The sequence below is a fragment of the Rhinoderma darwinii genome, chromosome 1, assembly GCF_050947455.1.
Source record: "Rhinoderma darwinii isolate aRhiDar2 chromosome 1, aRhiDar2.hap1, whole genome shotgun sequence".
Classification (NCBI taxonomy): Eukaryota; Metazoa; Chordata; class Amphibia; order Anura; family Rhinodermatidae; genus Rhinoderma; species Rhinoderma darwinii.
This window is the reverse complement of record NC_134687.1, coordinates 63,558,653-63,580,295: the sequence shown is the minus strand read 5'-3', so window position 1 is coordinate 63,580,295 and position 21,643 is coordinate 63,558,653. Positions and strand designations below refer to the sequence as shown.

The 21,643-nt window shown below is 42.5% G+C and overlaps 2 protein-coding genes across 4 annotated transcripts in view; one reads left to right on the top strand and one right to left on the bottom strand.

The window, feature by feature from the left end:
• The window catches only part of RFC1 (replication factor C subunit 1), an 80,904-nt gene extending 69,620 nt beyond the window's left edge, over positions 1–11,284 (top strand). For all 3 annotated transcript variants that reach the window (XM_075859207.1, XM_075859217.1, XM_075859225.1), the window contains exons 20-25: positions 1,411–1,565; positions 1,657–1,774; positions 4,747–4,892; positions 7,253–7,466; positions 8,294–8,482; positions 10,853–11,284. In XM_075859207.1, coding sequence (XP_075715322.1) covers positions 1,411–1,565; positions 1,657–1,774; positions 4,747–4,892; positions 7,253–7,466; positions 8,294–8,482; positions 10,853–10,951 — 921 coding nt within the window. In that variant the 3' untranslated portion in view covers positions 10,952–11,284. The remainder of the gene's footprint in view (positions 1–1,410; positions 1,566–1,656; positions 1,775–4,746; positions 4,893–7,252; positions 7,467–8,293; positions 8,483–10,852) is intronic.
• A 2,034-nt stretch (positions 11,285–13,318) lies between these two features.
• Positions 13,319–21,643, bottom strand: part of WDR19 (WD repeat domain 19) — a 62,073-nt gene continuing 53,748 nt past the window's right edge. Inside the window, exons 35-37 of the mRNA XM_075859193.1 lie at positions 15,564–15,640; positions 14,493–14,615; positions 13,319–13,488 (exon numbers count right to left, since the gene is read on the bottom strand). Of these exons, the coding sequence (XP_075715308.1) occupies positions 14,501–14,615; positions 15,564–15,640 (192 nt within the window). The 3' untranslated portion in view covers positions 13,319–13,488; positions 14,493–14,500. The remainder of the gene's footprint in view (positions 13,489–14,492; positions 14,616–15,563; positions 15,641–21,643) is intronic.

Sequence of the window (21,643 nt, the reverse complement as noted above, 5' to 3'; positions counted from 1 at the left end):
CAAATATGGAGACACAAAAACAAATAATTTTGAAAAAAAAGCGTTTTTGTCACTGTGTAAAAGTAGTAAAACATACAAAAACTATAAAAATTTGGTATCGTTGCAATCGTAACAACCCGCTGAATAAAGTTATTGTGTTATTTATATCACACGGTAAACGGCGTAGATTTAGGACGCAAAAAAGAGTGGCGAAATTTCAGATTTTTTTCTATTCCCCCCAAATAAAAGTTTATAAAAGTTAATCAATAAATAATATGTCCCCCAAAATGGTGCTATTAAAAAATACAACTTGTCCCGCAAAAAACAAGACCGTATACAGCTATGTAGACGCAAAAATAAGAAGGTTATAGCTCTTGGAATGCGACGATTGAAAAACGTAAAAAATAGCTTGGTCATTAAAGAGGCTCTGTCACCAGATTTTGCAACCCCTATCTGCTATTGCAGCAGATAGGCGCTGCAATGTAGATTACAGTAACGTTTTTATTTTTAAAAAACGAGCATTTTTGGCCAAGTTATGACCATTTTTGTAGTTATGCAAATGAGGCTTGCAAAAGTCCAAGTGGGTGTGTTTAAAAGTAAAAGTCCAACTGGGCGTGTATTATGTGCGTACATCTGGGCGTGTTTACTACTTTTACTAGCTGGGCGCTCTGATGAGAAGTAACATCCTCTTCTCTTCAGAACGCCCAGCTTCTGGCAGTGCAGACAGCGTGTTCTCGAGAGATCACGCTGTGACGTCACTCACAGGTCCTGCATCGTGTCGGACGAGCGAGGACACATCGGCACCAGAGGCTTCAGTTGATTCTGCAGCAGCATCGGCGTTAGCAGGTAAGTCCATGTAGCTACTTACCTGCAAACGCTGATGCTGCTGCAGAATCAACTGTAGCCTCTGGTGCCGATGTGTCCGACACGATGCAGGACCTGGGGCAGGAAGTGAGTGACGTCACAGCGTGATCTGCCAGAAGCTGGGCGTTCTGAAGAGAAGTGGATGATACTTCTCATCAGAACGCCCAGCTAGTAAAAGTATTAAAAACGCCCCGATGTACGCACATAATACACGCCCACTTGGACTTTTACTTTTAAACACGCCCACTTGGACTTTTGCAAGCCTCATTTGCATAACTACAAAAATGGTCATAACTTGGCCAAAAATGCTCGTTTTTAAAAATAAAAACGTTACTCTTATCTACATGCAGCGCCTATCTGCTGCAATAGCAGATAGGGGCTGCAAAATCTGGTGACAGAGCCTCTTTAAGGTCCGAAATAGGCTGGTCATTAAGGGGTTAAGGTACACTAATTTCCTTCTGGTAGGTATCCTTTAGTAATAAATTGTTTGTGCATATGGCAGTATGGTGTGCAGTTTTTGTTATTATTTTTTTGTAATGGTGGTCATATTTGTTGTGGTATTACCAGGGTCCCTTCGATGTTGTGCGCAAGGTGTTTGTTGGTGGTGAAGAAACGGCTCACATGACGCTGATAGAGAAGTCGGACCTATTCTTCCATGACTACTCGTTGGCACCTCTGTTTGTGCAAGAAAATTATCTTCACGTCAAGCCTGCCGCTGCAGGGTGAGCGCCTCCGATCTGGTTATTTACTGAGCTTTTCTTCTGCATAGACCTAATTGTCTAACAAGCCGTGTCCCTTATTTTTGTTTTGTAGAGGAAACATGAAGAAGCACTTACTGCTCCTGAGCAAGACGGCCGACAGTATATGTGATGGTGATCTGGTAGACAGGGCTATTCGCAGTAAGCAGGTCTGGAGCCTCTTACCGACACAGGTACATTTATTATTTACAGACCAATTTTCACATTTAAAAAATGTATGAGATGTTAATAAAATAAAATAAATGGACTATGAGAGACACAAGTACTCAGTAAAGCGAAGAAGCTTTTCATGCCGTAGGGCGAGGTTCCACCTTTTTAGAAGCAAATTTCTGTACAGATTCACTTCTTAAAGATCTTGGCAGCCAGAGCCTTATTTTTCTGATACAGAGCTCCAAACCTCCTGTGAGGATATAGGGTTAAATGATCAATTCTAGTCTGCCTGCAGCCATATTTAGAGGGATCTTACTGCATTACACCGTAAGATCCCAGGTTCTCTCTATAAAGATATATTTAATCTGCACCAAATTGTAGACCTAATTAAGGTAAGAAAATAAAAATAAGTGCCAGGGTGAATATTCAATTTACCCGCTTCCCGCCTTGTACAATTACAGCTCTGTAATGGTGTGGGTACAGGAGTCTGCCAAATGTCCGCTCTAGTGGCAGTGATTGGAGATAACTCCGATCACCGCTGTTTAACCCCTTAGATATTGCGGTCAATAGCGACTTCAATTCCTAAGTGGTTGTTCAGAGGGAGGTCACTCCCTCTGTAAGCCCATCGGCACCCAACAATGAGATCGCGAGGTGACGATGGGTTGTCATGGCAGTTTAAGGCCTATCAATGGCCCTAGGTCTGCCAAGCATTAGAGCCTATATGTACCCCAAAACTGACCCAATTGAATCCCGTGTCTCCTGTGTTGGACGCGGAGGGATCCCTGGTGCGGTGAGAAGGCTCTTTGATGCATCAGTGTCTTCTGTGCTTGTCCGATGAGCTGCTGAGTAAGGACAATGTCACTTGTCCTATGCTGCTTGTTCTCTGATAAACAGAAGAAACTGCATCTGAGGTGTCAAGGACGAGGCTCCGCTGCTAAGGAAGGAGACGGGAGGGATACTTTATTATCAGCTAAGGGGAAAACTAGGAGCGCTGCAGAGGAGAGAAAGGCAGCATCACATGGAGCTGCGCTGCTACCCAGCCACAATCCAAACACCGTGCCTGGAATCTGCCTAGTTCATAAGATTAGCAAACTGTAGGAAATAAAGCTATTTTTAAAGATTTTTTTTTAATGCCCACTGACCTTGATCTCACTTGATATGTGTTAGGCCGTACTTTGAAGACTAATACAGTATGTGAGAAAACCCCTTATGCCCAAGTTATGCCGCATTCCCCATCTCCCTTATGTTTTCACACCTTCTACAGAAGAATTCTAAACCCCACCAAAGCAAACTTTTTCATTATGGCCATGTACTACAAATCCCAGCACACTCGGTGCAGTCCAGAATTCCCGGCCTGATCAGGAAAGTGATCAGCCAGGCTAGTGTCCGCAGGAGCTTAGTAGACCCAAATCCCCACAGCACGCTAACCACGTGTACTTGACTTGGATAATACTTATTTTTGCGGTTTTATTTTATATTTTATGAATATACAGTAGTGGTAAAAAAAAAATCTGTCCAACATCATTAACCTGATGAATCAGTGTTTTTGGTAGAAGTGATATTTCTACATCACAAATAGTTTGCTTGTAAGTGTGGTAGAAAAAACCAGAGCCAACATTTAGGAGATGCCGCTGATTCTGGGGAATTGAATCATTCATTGAAAGGGGCTTGTTCAAAATAATAGCAGTGAGGAGTTAAGTTGGTGAAGTCATTCATTCTGTGGAACAACAGGGGTCAGTTTTGGCACTTATTTAAGGTAGGAGGGTGGCAAATGTTGCACATGTTGGTTATCATGCATTTCCTTCTGAAATACTGGGGAAAATACATAGGAGGAACATATAGAGAAGTGCAGCAAATTATAGGCTGCTCAACTAAAATGAGCTCAAATGCCTTGAAGTGGCAACCAAACCTAAAAGACGTGGAAGGAAGCGGGAAACCGTGGATCGAAGAACAGCCAAAATGGCAAAGGCTCAGCCAATGATCACCTCCAGAAAGATCGATCTGAAGTTACCAGTGAGTGCTACATTCAGAAGACGAATAAGAGAAGCCAAGTTACCAGCAAGAACTCCACACAAAGTCCCGTTGTTGAAAAAAAAAAAAACAAACATGTCCTGAATAGGTTCAAATTGTTCTTTTGGGGTCTGGGGGCTGCAGACCGTATGTCAGACAACCCCCGAGCACTGAATTCAAGCCACAGTACACGGTGAAGACAGTAAAGCATGGTGCTGCAAAAATCCCGATATGGGGATGTTTCTCATACCAGGGTGTTTGATCCATGATCCCTTGTATGCGATAAATAGGCCAGTTTGAATATATCAAAATACTTGAGATCATGTTGCCTTATGCTGAAGAAGAAATGCCCAACACAACAATCACCCAAAACACAGCAGTACTAGAACAACATCTTGGTTACAGACAAACCGGATTAAGGTAATGGAGTGGCCATCCCAATCCCCTGACCGCAATCCCATGGAGAACTTGTGGGGTGACATATAAAATGCAGAAGAACTGTGTAGTCTGAATGTCGTCCAATCTTCCTGGACTGGATACCTGCTCAGAGGTGGCAGAAGTTGGTCGACTCCATGTAACACAGATGTCAGGCAGATCTCAGAAACAAAAGGTTATGCCACTAAATACTGGTTCAGTAAAGTGAAATCTAAAAACTCAAAAATGTCATCTATAAACCGAAAAAATGTTTCAAAGACAAATGCTGCACTGCTATATTTTAACAGCCGAATATTCCTTTTTCTTTACTTTCTGGAAAGGATTAACATAAACGGGATACATTTAGTTATAGTTTTGATTTGAAAATGAATGTGTAATATTTCCAGCGCATTTGCATTTAAGCAAATAAAATTCTTATAATGATTTTGCGCTTTATTTGCTTTTTTAAACTATTGCTTTGAACCCTACTATATAAGTATATGGATTCTAGCACTACTGTACATCTGTCACTCAATTAAATGCTAAAATAAATGTGTGATTTTCTATTTAGGCAATTTATGCCAGCGTCATTCCTGGGGAGCTGATGAGGGGGTATATGTCACAGTTTCCAAGCTTTCCTAGTTGGCTGGGAAAATACTCTTCTACAGGGAAACACGACCGTATCACCCAGGAGCTTGCCATGCACACATCTCTGAGGTAAGAGCTCCTCTAAGTAATCCTCCGGTCCTTACAGAGTAACTGCACTTTCTGAAAACTATTGATATATCATAGAGACTTCTCAAAAGTTTGGATTGGTGGCGGCCCGGGTTCTGAAAACCCCCACCACCCCCGTCCCTCAAATAAAAGTCGCAGAAGTGCTGAGCTGAGGGAGTTGCATCTTCGGCTGTGATCTGCGCTGCTTGTTGCCTGAAGACGGCTCCCATAGAACGTCTGTGTGCCCCATCTTCAACCTGACAGGGAGCGCAGATCACAGCCGAAGGTGCAGAGCGTTCAGCTGGGAGCTTCTGTACCTTCGTTTCAGCGACGATGGGGGTCTCCGCACCCAGACCCCCACCAATCCAAACTTTTGACGTGTCTCTATGTCCCCTCAAACAAGCCATCAGAAAAGTGCAAATGCAGCCCAAAAGCGGGCATGAAGGTAATATGATCAAATATAAATGCAGCAAAGTGCTATATAAACACAACAAGTGCATATGATAATATTAGTAAGCCATGTACATCATTGACATAGGTCTAAGCAAATATGTGGTCAATAAAGACTGAAGGGAAAAACAATTTAACGCAACACATCAAACAGGATATATCATACCCATGGTAGATACGGCAGGGAACACAGCCAGAGTCCACCCCACTGGTAACAATGGTTGTTATGGCAGCCTGGGGGGATAACAAGGGCCCTCATGTCCGCCATCTTTGTACTCCTTTCAAGCTCTGCCTCCGGCAGGTCTTCGAAGGAGACTGTCAAAATCACAATATACTGCATCACATTAGTATTGCAGTATATAATGCAAGCGATCCAACGATCGATGCTTCAAGTCCCTGAAGGGGACTAATAAAAAAAAAAAAAAAAGGTTAAATAAAGTTGTTGTTTTTTATGTTCCAAAAAAACTAAAGTATTAAAAGTTAAAAAAAAATACCCTTTTCAATTTTTTTCCCTAAATAGATTTAAAAAATAAATAAAAGTTAAGATAACTGGTATCGCCCCGTCCGTAAATGTCCGAACTAAAACAATATAGCGTTGTTTAACCTGCTTCGGTGAATGGCGTAAAAAAAAATTGTATATAAAACACGCAAATTGCTGTTTTTTTGGTCACCTTCGCGCTCCAAAAAAAGGAAATAAAAAGTGATCAAAAAGTTGCATATACCCCAAAATGGTATCGGGGAAAACGAAACCTCGCCTCGCAAAATTGAATCCCTCACATCGCTAATTTGATGGAAAAATGAAAAAGTTACGGCGACACAAAAGATTTTTTTAATTTAGCAAATTAGTTTTATTTTTTTAAAAGTGATAAAACAAAACATATAAATTTGGTATCGCCCTGTAGAATGAGTAGTGAATATGTAGTTTTTACCGCCTGATGGACGCAGTAAAAACCAAACCCCCCAAAAAATGGTGTAATCGCTGTTTTTTACTATTTTGCTTTTTTTCAGCTTCCCAGTACATTATGCGGTACAATAAATGGTGCTATGAAAATCTCCAACTTGTCCTGAAAAAAATAAGACCTCATATGGCTATATAGACAGAGAAATAAAAAAAATTTTGCTTTTGGAAGGTGGGGAGGAAAAAACAAAAGTGAAAATCCCAAAAATGCCTGAGGAGGGAAGGGGTTAAGGACCCGGCTTATTTCAGGCCTTTTTTTCATGTTTTCATCGGTGCATTCCGATAGCCATTACAAATTTTATTGTGTTTTTGCTCTGTGAATTAAGCGATTGTTTTTAACGCCATGTGCAGTGCATGCACATTTTTTTTTCTTGTGTGTGTGTGTGTATATATATATATATATACACACACACACACACTTATTTATTTTTATTTTTTTTTATTTTTTTTAAGGGATACCATTTCGATTTTGAAACTTTTTTTTTTTTGTGTATTTTCAAAGTATTACTGCCTGTCTGTGTATCATGGACAGGCAATCTATTGTAGGCTGATATCTGTGGCAGACATTTGGGCCTTTGCTTGGCAACCGAGTGGCATAATAATCTTTTGGTACCCCATGATCCTGCCAATGGGCTGACAGCTCCTTTGATGCCACAGTCGCAATTAACAGAAGCATCTAGGGGGATAAATGGCCGAGACTGGAGGTTTCTCTGATGCTTTCCGTTATAACGGGAGTCCGGTTCTCACTTTTGATGGTGCGGGTGCATCGTACTGACGTAACTAGTTCATGGACCCTCTAGACCAGGCAATACATGACATCCAGTTTCATCAATGTGCCAAGGGATAAATTGCCCATGCACATTACATTAATTTTGCTGAACTTGCCAGCTGTCTAATAAATCTGTTTTGTCCGTGGAAAACGATGTTAACGCTGTTCATATTGCCCATCTCTCAGAACAAGAACAAGTAAGTACGCTCTTAATTTGGATTACTTGCCATATATGAGGGACAAGTTGGTGCAACCATTGACATTGCATGGGACAGACGGTGTGCAGGAAGTGGTGGATCTTATGGACACTTACTACTTGATGAAGGAAGATTATGATAACATAATGGAGATCTGCAGCTGGGGAGGAAAACCCACCTCCTTTTCTAAACTGGATCCCAAGGTACAGCGAAGTTGTGAGGAAATGTAGAATTCCCTAATCCACATAAATCTATGTGATGAAAATGTCTACACGACAATGAGCCATTCTGAGCATCCAATTAGAAGGCCAGTACATGCCACAATATCTATTCTCTTTTTCCATCATAATCATTCGTTAATGTACAGTCCGTCATTTCTGAGAGCTGCCGTTCCTTGCTTTAGGCTATGTTCATATTTGCGTCTTGGCTTCCATACGACCGGTCCAAATTGTACACAACGTACCACATTGACTTGTTCCATCTAGGTTTCTGGCGGTTTGTCAGTTCGGCAGTTCTGTCACTTTTGACGTCAAGAATAGCGCAAGCATAACTATTGATACCAACATCAATAGTGACTGAACTGCCAGCAGGACCCACAACGGAAACAAGTTCCATGCGTTGCGGTAATGCTATTTTAGCATAAATCTTGGGCGCTACTTTAAAGCCATAGTCTAATTGTAGTGAATGTTTTGAAACCGGCACAAGCTACTCCTCGTCTGACCTCCCTAACCTTTACTTTACTTTTGAATATGAAATTTCTTGTTATATATGTAGCATAGTTGCGCCTCACCAGTCACGCTGCGCCCACACCGCCACTTTCATTGAGGCAAAATTAAAACTTGTTTTCGATGTCAGTGGCGCAATTGTTTGATAAATCCTGTGACTGTTTTCAGGACACTTTTTACGCTAGTTTTGCACATTTACAAATATGGCTCAATGTGTTGTCTATTCATGCCGTCATAGTGCAGCGCCACACTGTATGGTGGCGGTTTATCCATTCGAGATAATAACCGGTTATAATTTCTGTCAGGTGAAGGCGGCATTCACACGTGGCTACAACAAGGAAACACATCGCACCCCTTATTCTCTGCAAATAGTTAAGGCCTCAAAAAAAGATCCCGCTTCTGCACTACAGTCTGAATATGGTGAAGAGGCGAATGTCGAAGACGCACAGACTGAAGAGAATAAGGATGATGTCGCAGGAGACGCAATGATAAAGGTAAAGGACATCATGTGGGAGATTTATTAATACTGTCTTGAAGTTAGATGGAAGAAAACTAGACCACACAGGCAGACACTGCGCCAAATTAATCAGTAAAAAATGTAAGATTTGGAGCACAACATGTACGCCAGTTTTTTGGCGCAATTTGAGCTAGAATTCTGGCACAGTTTGCTTAGTGCGTATCACCCATTGTTCGACATTTTAGGTTTCTAGATTTGAAAATGTATTCGAATAGCCCTAACCTCCAAGAAGAATATGTTAAATATCCATATAAATACACTGGGATCAGAAGACACCGCTCTGATACACATGCTGCAACTGTAACGGGCTGTGCACCTGTGTGTCCATCACACGACCATGGACGGAATTGTATCCACTGGAAGTAAACCATGAATGTTCCTACTGAATAACCACAAGCAGAGATCTTGAAAATAGTGAGGAATTAATACAGAATTAGTTATACAAAAAAAAAATAACAACTTGCTGAGGCCGGAATACCCCATTTAAGAAATGAAAGCGGAATTGTATTTGGTTGCTATGAGCAACAAGGCTAGTTTTTCTGTTAGACAGTTTTGAGTATTGAGGTCCAATGGGCTTCATGTCTAGGAACAATAAACAACGTGGAGGTGTCCTACAGATTTAGGCCTCATGCACACTTCCGTCAGACGTACGGCCGCTAATAACTGTTCCATGAAACACGGACCACACACACAGATGGTTTCCGTGTGCAGTCCGTTGTTTCACAGACCAAATCAAAAAAAAGGCTGAGACTGTTCCATCAAAAACGTGCAGGAGTAGGACCTGTCCTATTTTTGACGGAACGGCCGCACGGTTCCGATAAAACAACAGAAGTGTTCATGGTCCCATTGAAATGAATGTGTCAGGGTGTGATCAGTTCAAACAACGGATCGCACCCTGACGAAAAAAACTGAAGTGGGCATGAGGCCTTACTGATGTATATTTGAGGTTCGCAATGATTGAAGCTTATTGTTGTGGTGTTCAGCTCTGACTTAATACTGTGCGCATAGCTTAGAGTTATTAGACAACTCCTACCTTATAATATAATAATATCCAGTAATAAGTTTTCCCGAGCCTGCAGCTATATGTAGAGGTTCTTTAATAACATCCAGAATTAAAATGGCCAAGTTCATAACCCCCCGGGAAATCAGTTGCTGCTTCTCTGGCTGGAATTCTATTTGTATAACTCGAATGCTCTCACTTGGCTTGAGGTAACGGGCTGGAGAGCTGACGTTCATTGATGAGCTTCCTTTTTAACCTGTTATCTCTCACTGAATTGCTCCGTGTTGTGCACACAGCTCCTTACAGCTCTTGCCATACATTCGGATGTTCCTCATTGGCCCAGTTGACCACCAAAATCAAGAGGCACAACATATGGTGGTTTTGGGTTCTAAATTCAGTCCCTGAAACCATTGGATTCTTTTGTATATTTTTGAAAACTATTTAAAAAAAAAAAAAGAGAAGACCGCAAACACAAGATAAAGAACAATGTGTCGTATTTGCTATAAAACCATTGATAGACAGAACGTCCAATCACAGCCTAATTCAGTCAGCAAAGGAAGCTAATAAAGCAAGCAACGCTTGGATTCACAAGACAAATCTAGATATAAACAGAACAAAGAGGCTGAGAGAGAAGGTGTATATGGGAGGAGGGCAGAATAGAAACCCACCACTGAGACTAGGATTGGAGGTGGGCACAAGATTGACATCGGTTGAGGGGCCATGGTCTAGTCAAGTAATCGTTTTTGTATAATTTGTTATGCAGTGGCTTAAAAAAATGAAAGCAACAGATGCTAGAAAGAGCAGGTGAAATCCCCGCTTCAGCACGGTCCTGTAAAGACCAGGGGTGCCATATGGGAGAAGGTCTTGTGTTGCACACCTGGCACTTAGTCTCTGGAGGGTAGCTGTTTTTTTTTTTTATTTTGCTAATAGCAAATTTTAAGAAACATGTATATCTTCATTTAAATTTCTGTATTGAGAAAGTTTAAAGGGGTTTTCCACTACCGGACAACTGATGACCTATCCACCGGATGATCGGTGAGGGACCAACATCCGGACCCCACACCCATCACCCGCTGCCTCCGAGCACCGGAAATCCGGGAGCAGATGGCTCCGGCCACGGAGTAGTGGCCTAGCTGCAGTACTGAAGCTCTGCTCCTATTCAAGTGGATAGGAGCCAGAGCGGCAGTTGCTGCTATGCAGTGTACGGAGCCATCTGCTTCCGGAATTCCAGAGCAGGTGATCGGTCCGGGTGTCGGTCCCCCACCGATCATATCCGGTGGATAGGTCATCAGTTGTCCGGTAGTGGAAAACCCCTTTAAGGTCTAAAATATTTTTCATTACTTCTAGGCAAAAAAAGCAAAATCCACAAAGTCCTCAAAGTCTTCCAAGGTGGAAAAAGGTGGAGACAAAAAGCCAAGTAAAGCAAAAACTAAGAAAGCCAAGTGAGGAGTAGAATGGGAGACGGGTGACTACTCCAGACAGATCTGTTACATCTGGTCCTGGATGGAAACATACAGTGGACTGGCGGACTTTGACATGAGTCTTGACCTTCCTGGATGGTAACAGTAATGAGGAAAGACTCCACATACACATTTTTTTAATATGTACCATTCAGACTTTTGTGCTTTTGGGCCCTTCTCCAGCACTTTTTCCCAGTGTACTTTATTTTACAGAGTCTTCCCTACTTTCTTCTGTATATAGAAAATAAACAAAGTACTTTGTTTTGTATAATACTATTGTAACTATATGAAAGCTTCATTAAAATTTGTTTCACAGAAACTTAATCTGTTGTTATATTTTGTTCTTTATGCTTGACTTTCATCACCTGCAGTGTTTGTATTCTCATTCGTTAACTTGGAAGATAATATTGGTTGGGGTCTACGATCTGTGAACCCTGCCAGTTAACAAACCAGGGAGGCTGTGGTGATCTTTAAAGGGGCTGTTTGTTTTTTTTGGGGGGGCGGGGGTGCTCATTCAGCACATCTATCAATTAGAGCTGAGAGTGGCTACAAAGAGCATCGCTGACACTAGAGAACCCAAAATGTTAGTACATTACATAGACAGATCATTCATTTCGATGGTGTCTTCTGCAGCACTACTACAGGGTTAACACTTGTCAGGGTTCTTTGCAGATTGGATGGTTACCCTGCAATAAACTTGGTTTTGGTGGTGCTCAGTGATTTTCATTACTACGCCGTTGATGTCAAGTACCAGAAGTTTACATCATGTCTTTTACTCCGGACCAATACAAGTCTATGGGCCCATAATCACGGGTGTTTTTATGATCGTGTGCATGGGGCCTAACAGTCTTTTGGATCAGTCTTGTAATATCGAACTTCTAAGACATTGGCTTTTGGGATTTGTTGATATGTAGAAGAATCCAATAATTTTTCTATCTATAAGGCCCTGTTCACACACATGTATTAGACGCGTTTTACGCCCCCGAAAAAACGCATCAAAAACACTTGTTTTATGCTTCCCATGGACATCAATGGGAAAGCGCATTGTCCGTGCATACGACGCAGGGTTTTTTGTTTACGCATAAAAAATATTTGTTAGACGCATCTTCAGCGCCAAAGAATTTCCCTAATTCCCATAGTCAATGGGTGTCGTAATTATACGCAAAAGAAGCATAAAAAAACGCCTAGTTTAAAAAACGCATTACAAAAACGCTAGCGTCTACACTGGTTTTTTTTTAGCGCCATGTGAACAAGGCCTAACAGTTGGCAATATGTTATTTTCTTGAATTTTTTTCTCTCCAAACTTTCCTTTGGTGAATGTCGCCATCTTTTTGTTTCCTTGGACCACAACACTTGGTTCCAAAATGACTATGACTCATGAGATTGCAGGTAAGGCTTTCTTCTGATGACTCTTACATGAAGTTTATGTTCAGACCACTACTCATGTGGCCGCCAAACATTACTGCAAGTCCCTGGTAGTGATGGTGAAGGTTTTGTGTTGCATCCCTGACCAGTCTACTTCAAGTCCTGTCAGAATTTCTTGGTCTTACAGATCTTGTTTTCAATTCCTATTTAAAGGGTTTGTTTTGTAACACAGACATTGGTGGCATGTAATATGTAACCAATGTCCAATGGGTGGCAGACTCACAGCGATCACTAGAATGAAGTGGCATAGATGGCCTTTGACTACGACAGTCTGTTCAAGTAATTGGTAGGGGTCACAGAGTTCAGACTCATGGCAATTGGATAAGTGTTTAGTTAAACCCTTTAAGGCTTCGTTCACATCTGCGCTAGGGTCCGTTCCTACGTTCTGTCGGAGCTTCCCGTCGGAACGGAGCCCTGATAGACGCAAACGGAAACCATAGGTTTCTGTTTCCATCACCATTGATTTCAAAGGTGACAGATCCGGTGCCAATGGTTTCCGTCGTTTTGAGGGAATCAATAGCGTAGTTGACTACACTATTGATTCCGTCAAAACGTTGGAAACCCTTGCACAACTGGGACAAACAAACCATTGGCACCGGATCTGTCACCTTTGAAATCAATGGTGATGGAAACAGAAACCTTTGGTTTCCATTTGTGTCAGTCAGGGTCCCGCTCAGTCGGAACGGGACGCTGGCGCAGATGTGAACGAAGCCTAACCTCTATTTCTTTGACATTTTGGAAATGGAAGCAGGAGAAAAAGATATGAAAAGATACCGAATTGCTTCCTGTTTTGCCTCTATTTTTCCTGAAAGAATTGCTTCCTGAGTTTTTGTCCGCTGCTTCGAGAAGCCCATGAATCTGGACTTTATTAACTTGTTTACACTTGAAATAAGACAGAATCTTCCACCATTAGAGGAAAATACCCTACAACATTACAACAACTTATTTATTATAAATATTCAAATTTAGATAACAAATTGGTGACCATCACAAATACAAAATCCCCATTGCAAAGTATATACAGATCTGATTACAATAAAATGTATCGAGAAAAATACAAAGTCTGTAAATTTGATGAAGTCAAACAAAGATGAAACCCTAGAAAGAGAAGAAAAACAGATTAAATGCACAGCGACAAAAAGTGGAGTAAGGCTCTGTTCACATCTGCATGTGCCTTCTGTTCATAAAGGAAGCCACATGGGCCTCTAGCTTGTTACGCCCACAGCGTAAATGATAATAAATTTGCCCACACGCTGCAACCCCGTCTGCTCTTTGCAAAAGTAGCAAGTGCAGCTCTCCCTTTTGTACAAACCTATACAGGAACAACTGTCAATCACCGTGTGGGCAGGGGAAGCGGGACTCGGGCTCTATGAGAGCTGGTAACATATAAACAGCTTCTTTTACATCAAAAGACTGAATTAAATAGTAAACGATATATCCCTGATCTCCACTTGAAACGGGTTCTCGGGGACTTAAATATTGATGGCTTAGCCCCTTTATTGTGCTGAGGCAATGACTTATGGTTTTACCTTTTTTCCCTGATCTGAACGTGATATATACCAAAACAGAGAAGTCCCAGATCAATAAGACCGTATTAGGCTTCGTTCACATCTGCGCTAGGGTCTCGTTCCGTCGGAACAGGACCCTGACTGACAAACGGAAACCAAAGATTGATTCCAATGGTGACGGATCCGGTGCCAATGGTTTCCGTTTGTCTTCGTTGTGCAAGAGTTCCATCGTTTTGACAGAATCAATAGTGTTGTTGACTACGCTATTGATTCCGGCAAAACGACGGAACCCTTGCACAACTGAGACAAGCGGAAACCATTGGCACCGGATCCGTCACCATTGAAATAAATGGTGATGGAAACGGAAACCTTTGGTTTGTGTCAGTCAGGGTGCCGTTCCGACGGAAAGCTCCCACGAAACGTCGGAACGGGACTCTGGCGCAGATGTAAACGAAGCCTTACCCACTCACTGTACATACCGTATACCATGACCTAGATGTTAATCAGTCTTGCATTGTTTTATATGTTATTGGTAATACAGTGCTTCCTTACAGTCCTGACCATGCAAACAATGTAAATCGCTTGGCTGCTTACCGAATGTTTTACTGATCCTCCTGCTCCTGCTTGAGATATGTAGAGCAATCCAGAACTTTCTTCAGCTGAGCACCAGTTACTCTCTCCGAACACATGGGGCAGATGCTTTCTGACTCCAGCAGTCTGGGAGAAAGAGAGTACAAATGGATTAACGTTATGTAATACACTACATACAGTAGTCGGCATTGTCCTCACTAACAATCACTTGGGTAGATAGGTCACTGCCTCACAAAGGATCAGAACAATCCTCTTCTGTTGATATCATTCCCATGGTCTGACATGTTATACCTAATCCCTTATTTATAAACTGAAGTTGGTCTAACTGCAAAATAATATAGGACCTATAGATCAGCAGACAACATGTAGTGAGTGTTCTCATTCAGAGCAACCTACCACTATTGGCGTACATACATATTAGATGAATGTTGGCGTTTCCCACCAAATCCGCAGACAATCTAATGTGTATAGGGGCATCCCGACTGTCAGTAGATTTGGGGGAAATGAGGCTCAGCATGTTTTGTTTTATTTCTTTACATCAAACCCTTAGTTTTGACGGTAGATAAGTCTCGCCCTTATGGATAAACATACGCGCTATGGCCAAGCATGTTTGTGGGGAAGTTGGGGAGATGGTCGGGGACTGCTATTTTACGTGGATGGTCAGCTTTTGCTAACAACTGTTTAGCACAGCATCATCAGGAAGGGTACACTTCAAAGAAGGAGCCTACCGCTTTACCTAGTGTCCGCTTCCTGGAAGCAAAGGTCCCTACGGCATCGTTCACATATGCATTGGTCTTTCCGTTCTGCTCAATCAGGGGAGCAGAACAACAAAAACACAAGAAGCACTGGGCCGAAGGAACCCATTGACTCTAATGGGTACTGTCAGGTTTCCACCAGGGTGTCCATGGTTTTACCGGAAACAATAGTATTTTTGGCTGTCTCTGTGATGGAGACCAATGCAGATGGGAAACAGGCACTAACCGTGGTTACTGTCCCACGAGGACACAAGCGGCAAAAATTAAAAACACAGTTTTCTATTTATCTCAAAAAGGTTACTTTTCTATTTACACTCACGTTTTGAACTCTGAATGCAGGGCTGGAAATTCACAATGTGGGCAGATGCACCAGTCGTCTTTAACCATATGCCGCCCCTGTCAGAATGCAAAAAAAAAAAAACACATTTTGTACACATTCAGTTCATTAACTAATTGAATATACACTCAAGATTGAAATTTCAACGCCAAGAAGGACAAGCCGTAAGGTTATGCAAATAGAGGAAGTAGCAGGTGTCGCTAAGATCTGCAAATGAGCAAATTTTCAAGCACCTAACTCCAATCTCTGGTATGTGGGAGCGGCATGAAAGCCAAATTAAAAGCAAAGATTTTTAGCCACGTGAAACCTCAAAAATCGGATGAAGTGGTATGGGATGATTGTGCGATGCCTCCTGTTCATCGATGTGCCAGTTATCGCTACTTGACGCAAATTGAGAGGGACAGAATCCTTGAACTGGGAGACCATGGTTTATCACTCAGGTTGATCGCTATGTGCCTAGGCCTAGATGTCAGCACTGTTCAATGTTGCGTGTCCCAGAGGTTGGGAGAACAACAAACAGGAATGACAGCAAGAGGTGTGCGGAGGCGAACCTCTGCACAAACAGATGACTTGATTGGAAGAATGGTGCATAGTGATCTATTCTGTACTACAAGTGAAATTGGATGTCACACCCTAAGTCTAAGGCGGCAATCCATGTCGACACAAACCATCAGGAGGCGTTTCCACGACATTGGGCTACGAGCTAGATGTCCAGCTACAGGTGTTCCATTGACCACACACCATCACTCTCAAAGGCTATCGTGATGCACAGCAAGAAGGCAATGGAGGCTGGAATGGAGGTCTATCCTCTTTAGCGATGAGTCACGCTTTTTACTTGGACGCAATGATAACCGTAGATTGGTCTGGAAACCACAGCGGCAACGCCACAAGGGAATGTCACACCGGTCTTACTCCCGGGATTATGGTGTGGGGTGGCATAATGTACGGAAGCCGGACCTCCTTCCTCAATGTGCCAGTTTATCGTCACTTGTCGCAAACAGAGGAATAGAATCCTTGAACGGAGAGACCTTGGTTTCCCTATTGTTGCAAAGGCAGCACACAATAGGTTAATGACCTGCTTCTGCCAGCTAGTACAGAAGAAAATAAAACATAATTAGTCTTAATTACAACCTCGTTAACCCTCAGGCCAATTGTTTAAAGCACACATTGAACGGGCATACAATGTGTTTTTTTTCTTCTGTCCCAGCTGAACAGGTTTTTCTTACTACAGGCTTTTTTATTTTATGTGATGATGGCCGCTGGCGGAATCCTAGGGAGGTCTCTAGTGCGTCCACCGAGCCCTCCGTTATTCTCCCCTGTGAAGGGTATGTTGGAGAGGTATTGAAAGACACCTCCCTGGTCAGTGGATCAGGTGTGTCCGACGTCTTGCCAAATTGCGGCCGGAGAATTAGCAAAATAATTTATGCTTGGCATGTCTGGAGTGGAGCCTCACACGAGCGCATATGGAGTGGCGTTCATGCAGCAGAGTTCCGCATGTCCGGAAGTTAGCGCTATTACGCGCGGGTCCTGGATGACAGCACAGGCATTCCACTGTATGCATACACGGGACTCGCGAGATCCCTCTTGAATATAATGGTGCATTTCTCACTCGCTGGTTGCAGTTACCACTGCCGGGCTCGCACCTCCAGTCAGCCAAAAGGTAGGACATGTATTTTCCTGTATCTTTTAGGGTATGTTCACACGACCTATTTTCAGACGTAATTCAGGCGTTTTACGCCTTGAATTCTGCCTGAAAAGGCGACTCCATTACACCTGCAAATATCTGCCCATTGCTTGCAATGGGTTTTACGATTCTCTGTTCCCACGAGCCTTTATTTTACGCGCCGCTGTAAAAATACGGCACGTAAAATGACATCGTACATCACTATGATGCTAGGAGCCCGGCTCCCTGCAATGTGTTCGGTCCGGGTCTTCCGGCCGAAATACGTTCCGTACATTACGGACGTAACATGGTCGTGTGAACCCAGCCTAAAGGAGAAGGTAGCATTCCTACTAAACGTAGGAAAAGAACCGCTTGATGGACATGTGTCTTTTTTTCAACCGTGCTAACCATGTAACTATATGCTGAAGATTTATCTTCACTAGATCAGTCCATCCAGTCTTGGTCTGAAGGCGATGTGGGGTCCAAATCCGACTCTGATCTAGGCATTCCTGATGATTATTATTTATTCTGGAAGGATAACATTTCATCTCTCATCAGAGCTGTCAAAGAGTGTGTAGAATCAGAAGGTTTGAAAGGGGAACATTAAAAAAAACAGCAGTTGTTCCACTTTCCAAAAAAACAAGGGAAATATTTTCCTGAACATGATCTGCTGAAAGATTTTTTTCAAATTAGACTGGCAAAAGCCGGGGAAAAAAATTGATATGGGCCATAAGTTCAAGTCTCTGTATAGATTGGATCCCTCTTATACGGATCGATTGGTGAACCCCCCTAAAGTGGATTTGGCAGCAGCCTGTCTTTCTAAAAAAAAGCCTTTTTCCCCTCAGATGAGTCCTCCCTTCTTAGGGAACCTATGGATAGAACGGCAGACTCCCTACTCAAAAGAGCTTACTCCTCCTCTGCGGATGTATGTAAAGCTTCATTCTCCTCAATCCCTGTATTTGGTTAAGTGATCTGTCCAAAAGTTTACAAGAAGGTACTTCTAGGAGTGAACTGCTACAATTACTTCCCAAAATGAAGTTAGCGGCTGAATTTTTGTCTGATTTTCCCTTAGTGCCATATTCTTAACATTAAGATGCATAGTATCTAACTACAGCAGCCAGAAGGTCTTTATGGTTGAAGGAATGGAGAAAGGGTGATATACCATCTAAACATAATTTTTTCCCATTCCTTTTCATCCTAGCAGTTTGTTTGGCCCAAATCTACATAGCATTCTTAAATCTCTTAATGACAATAAAGGGGTCTCCTTTCCCAAGTCTAATTACGGAAGACTCCGTAATTTTTGTGGTCAACGCAGAAGGTTACCGAAATTTAAGAGGTCTTATTCGAACTCTAAATTGAATCGTAGATTCACCCAGAAAAAAGGCCAAACATCTGCCTCCTCTTTTATTAAAAATTGCCAAGAGGAGTCCAGACAAAATAACCAGTGACGCCTTGTCTCTTCCTCCTGTGGGTGCTAGTCTGAAAAAATTTGACATCAGTTGGCATGCGGTCACGTCAGACGCATGGGTACTATCCACAATAGAAATAGGGTACTCACTGGAGTTAGTCTTTTCCCCCAAACAATTTTTTTCAAAATTTTCCAGACAATCCAATCAGTAAAGTTGCTTCAGGATTTCGAGGACTAGGGGGCTTTAGAGGAGGTTCCATATCACCAGAGACGGTGCAGAGTCTATTCCAAAGTCTTTGTTGTCCCCAAACAAGATCAAAGTTGGAGGCTAGTAATAGATCTTACTTCCTTGAACAGGTTCATGAGAAAGACCAAATTCAAGATGGAATCTGTGAGGTAAGTAATTTCTCTCTTGCAGCCTCAAGATTGGATGGTAACAATGAATCAGAAAAATGCCTACCTACATGTGCCTATCATCCAGTGGCACCAGAAATTTCTCAGGGTATAGCAGTTCATCTAGGGTCCTCAGTCAAACATCTGCAGTTCACATGCCTCCCATTTGGCCTCTCATCCTCACTGAGAATATTTACAAAAATTGTAGTAGTGATTGCGGCCTTCCTCAGACTAAAATGGGTATATTTGGTTCCATATCTGGACCCCTGGTTTCTTAGAGCCTCCTCAAAGGAACAGCTCCTAAATAATCTGAATGTAACACTCAAAACTCTAATCAATCTGGGGTTTTTGGTAAACCACAAAAAATCCAGTGCTGCCCTGTTTTGGGGTTTGTGATAAATTTGGTTCATATGTCTCTTATCCTTTCTCCTCAGAGAATTATCAACATAATAAAAAATTTAACTGGTTGATTACAGCTCACAGAGTTCAGATCAGAGCAGCAATGAGTGTCCTAGGCCTGCTCACCTCTACTCTAGAGTCAGTACCATGGGCCAGGTCGCACTTCAGAAGCCTGCAGTTGGAGATTCTGCCGAATGGGACAAATCTCCAAGAAGTTTAAACCACTGGATTCACCTCTCCGAGGCAACCATATCGGATCTCCACTGGTGGCTAACTCCGAATCGTCTCAGCAGTCGGAGGTCACTCAGTCCCTTACCCCAATTAGTTCTGACTATTGATTCCTCAAAACGGGGTTGGGGAGCTCACCTAGATCACAGGTGGGTTCAACATCTATGGCTACCAGAGGAAGCACAGTTGTCGTCAAACATGAAGGAGCTTCGGCCCATCTTCTTAGCGCTGCACCACTTCGAGGCGTTTCTCTATCACCACAGAGTGGTTGTGCAATCAGACAAAATAGCCTCAGTATTTTATCTGAACAAACGGGGGGGACAAGGAGTCCATCTCTAATCCAAGAATGCAAAAAGATTATGGATTGGGCGGAATCGAATGTAGCAGAGTTAGCAGCGGTACATATAAAGGGGCATCTGAATCTCCAGGCAGATTGGCTCAGCCACAATCTTCTCAACCAGCGGGAATGGAGATCACCTGCAGATTCGGCTTGCCAGAAATAGATGTGATGGCATCAGTCCAGAATGCCAAAGTCCAGAGGTTCGGTTCTCTCTCCATGAAGGGTCACCCGGAAGCTCTGGATAGCCTCTCCATTTCATGGAAACATCTCCTGGTCTATGTGTTTCCCCCGGTTCCCTTAATTCTGAGAGTACTAAAAAAGTTAAGAGGATTGTGCTACAGCGATCATGATTATTCCATTCTGGCCACGAAGAGGTTGGTTTCCTCTCGTCATAGTGCTCTCCAAGGGTTGGTATTGGATGTTGCCTGTATCAATAGATCTTCTACATCAGAATGGTCCTATCACCCAGACTCAGAGAAACTACATTTGACGGCATGAAAGTTGACAGGAGAAATCTAACTGATAAGGGCCTTCAGAGAAAGTTGTGGATATATTGGTCTGTGCCAGAAGACCCTCCACCTCTAAAGCATATTCCAGTTGGTGCTCGTCAAATAATAAGCCTCCCTCTGCCTTGCTTTCAGTACTTCAATTCCTCCAGGAAGGATATGATAAGTGCTTAAAACTCAATACCTTAAAAGTAATTTTTTCTGCAATTAACTCCCTTTCAGAAGGCATATTTTCTAAAGATCAGTTGGTTAGCAGATTCTTCAGGGCAATTAAGCTCCTCAGACCTCCTAGAAAATCTCCAGTTGCCTCATGGGATCGGAGTATCGTTCTTCGATGTTTATCTGCTCATCCGTTTGAACCCATCCAAAATATAAGCCTCAAATTCCTTGTTCTTAGTGGCCATTACTTAAAAAGGTAGGAGAACTCCAAGCTCTCTTGTCTAGGGATCCTTACCTTAAAATCAGGCCGGATTGCCTTATTTTGAGAACTGTGACGGGGTTCCTACCAAAAGTTCCATCAACTAATAATATCAATCAAGAGATTTCTCTTCCGACTATGCCCTCAGAATCTCCGGACCATCCTGTTCATCCTCTGGATGTAAAAAGGTCAGTCCTTTCCTACATAGATAAAGGTCATACCTTTAGGAAGTCAGAAAGGCTGTTTCTTCAATTTCAAGGTCCTCGTAAAGGAGGGAGGGCTTCTAAGTCAGCTCTTAGTCACTGGATTAGAAATATAATTTCCCTTTCTTACTCTCAAGCTTACTTACCGGTTCCTTCTGATATAAGGGCTCATTCTACTAGGGCCCTATCAACATCCTGGGCTGAAAGACTCTACGTAGGTCTAGATCAAATTTGCCAAGCAGTAACCCTGCTGATACTTTCGATACTTTCGTGAAGCATTACAGACTGGATACCTTGGCTGACGCGGAGGGGTCTTTTGGCAGAAGGGTACTCGAGGTTGCAGATATGTAAACCCACCCATTTATTTTTTTTATTATTGCTTTGAATTCCCAATACTCGATACTGAATAAATCAAGATGTTTTCATTTTTTTTTATCATTTGCGTATCATTAAGGGCCTGTTCACATCAGCGTTGCCCTTCCGTTGAGGGGTTACTTCGGAGGT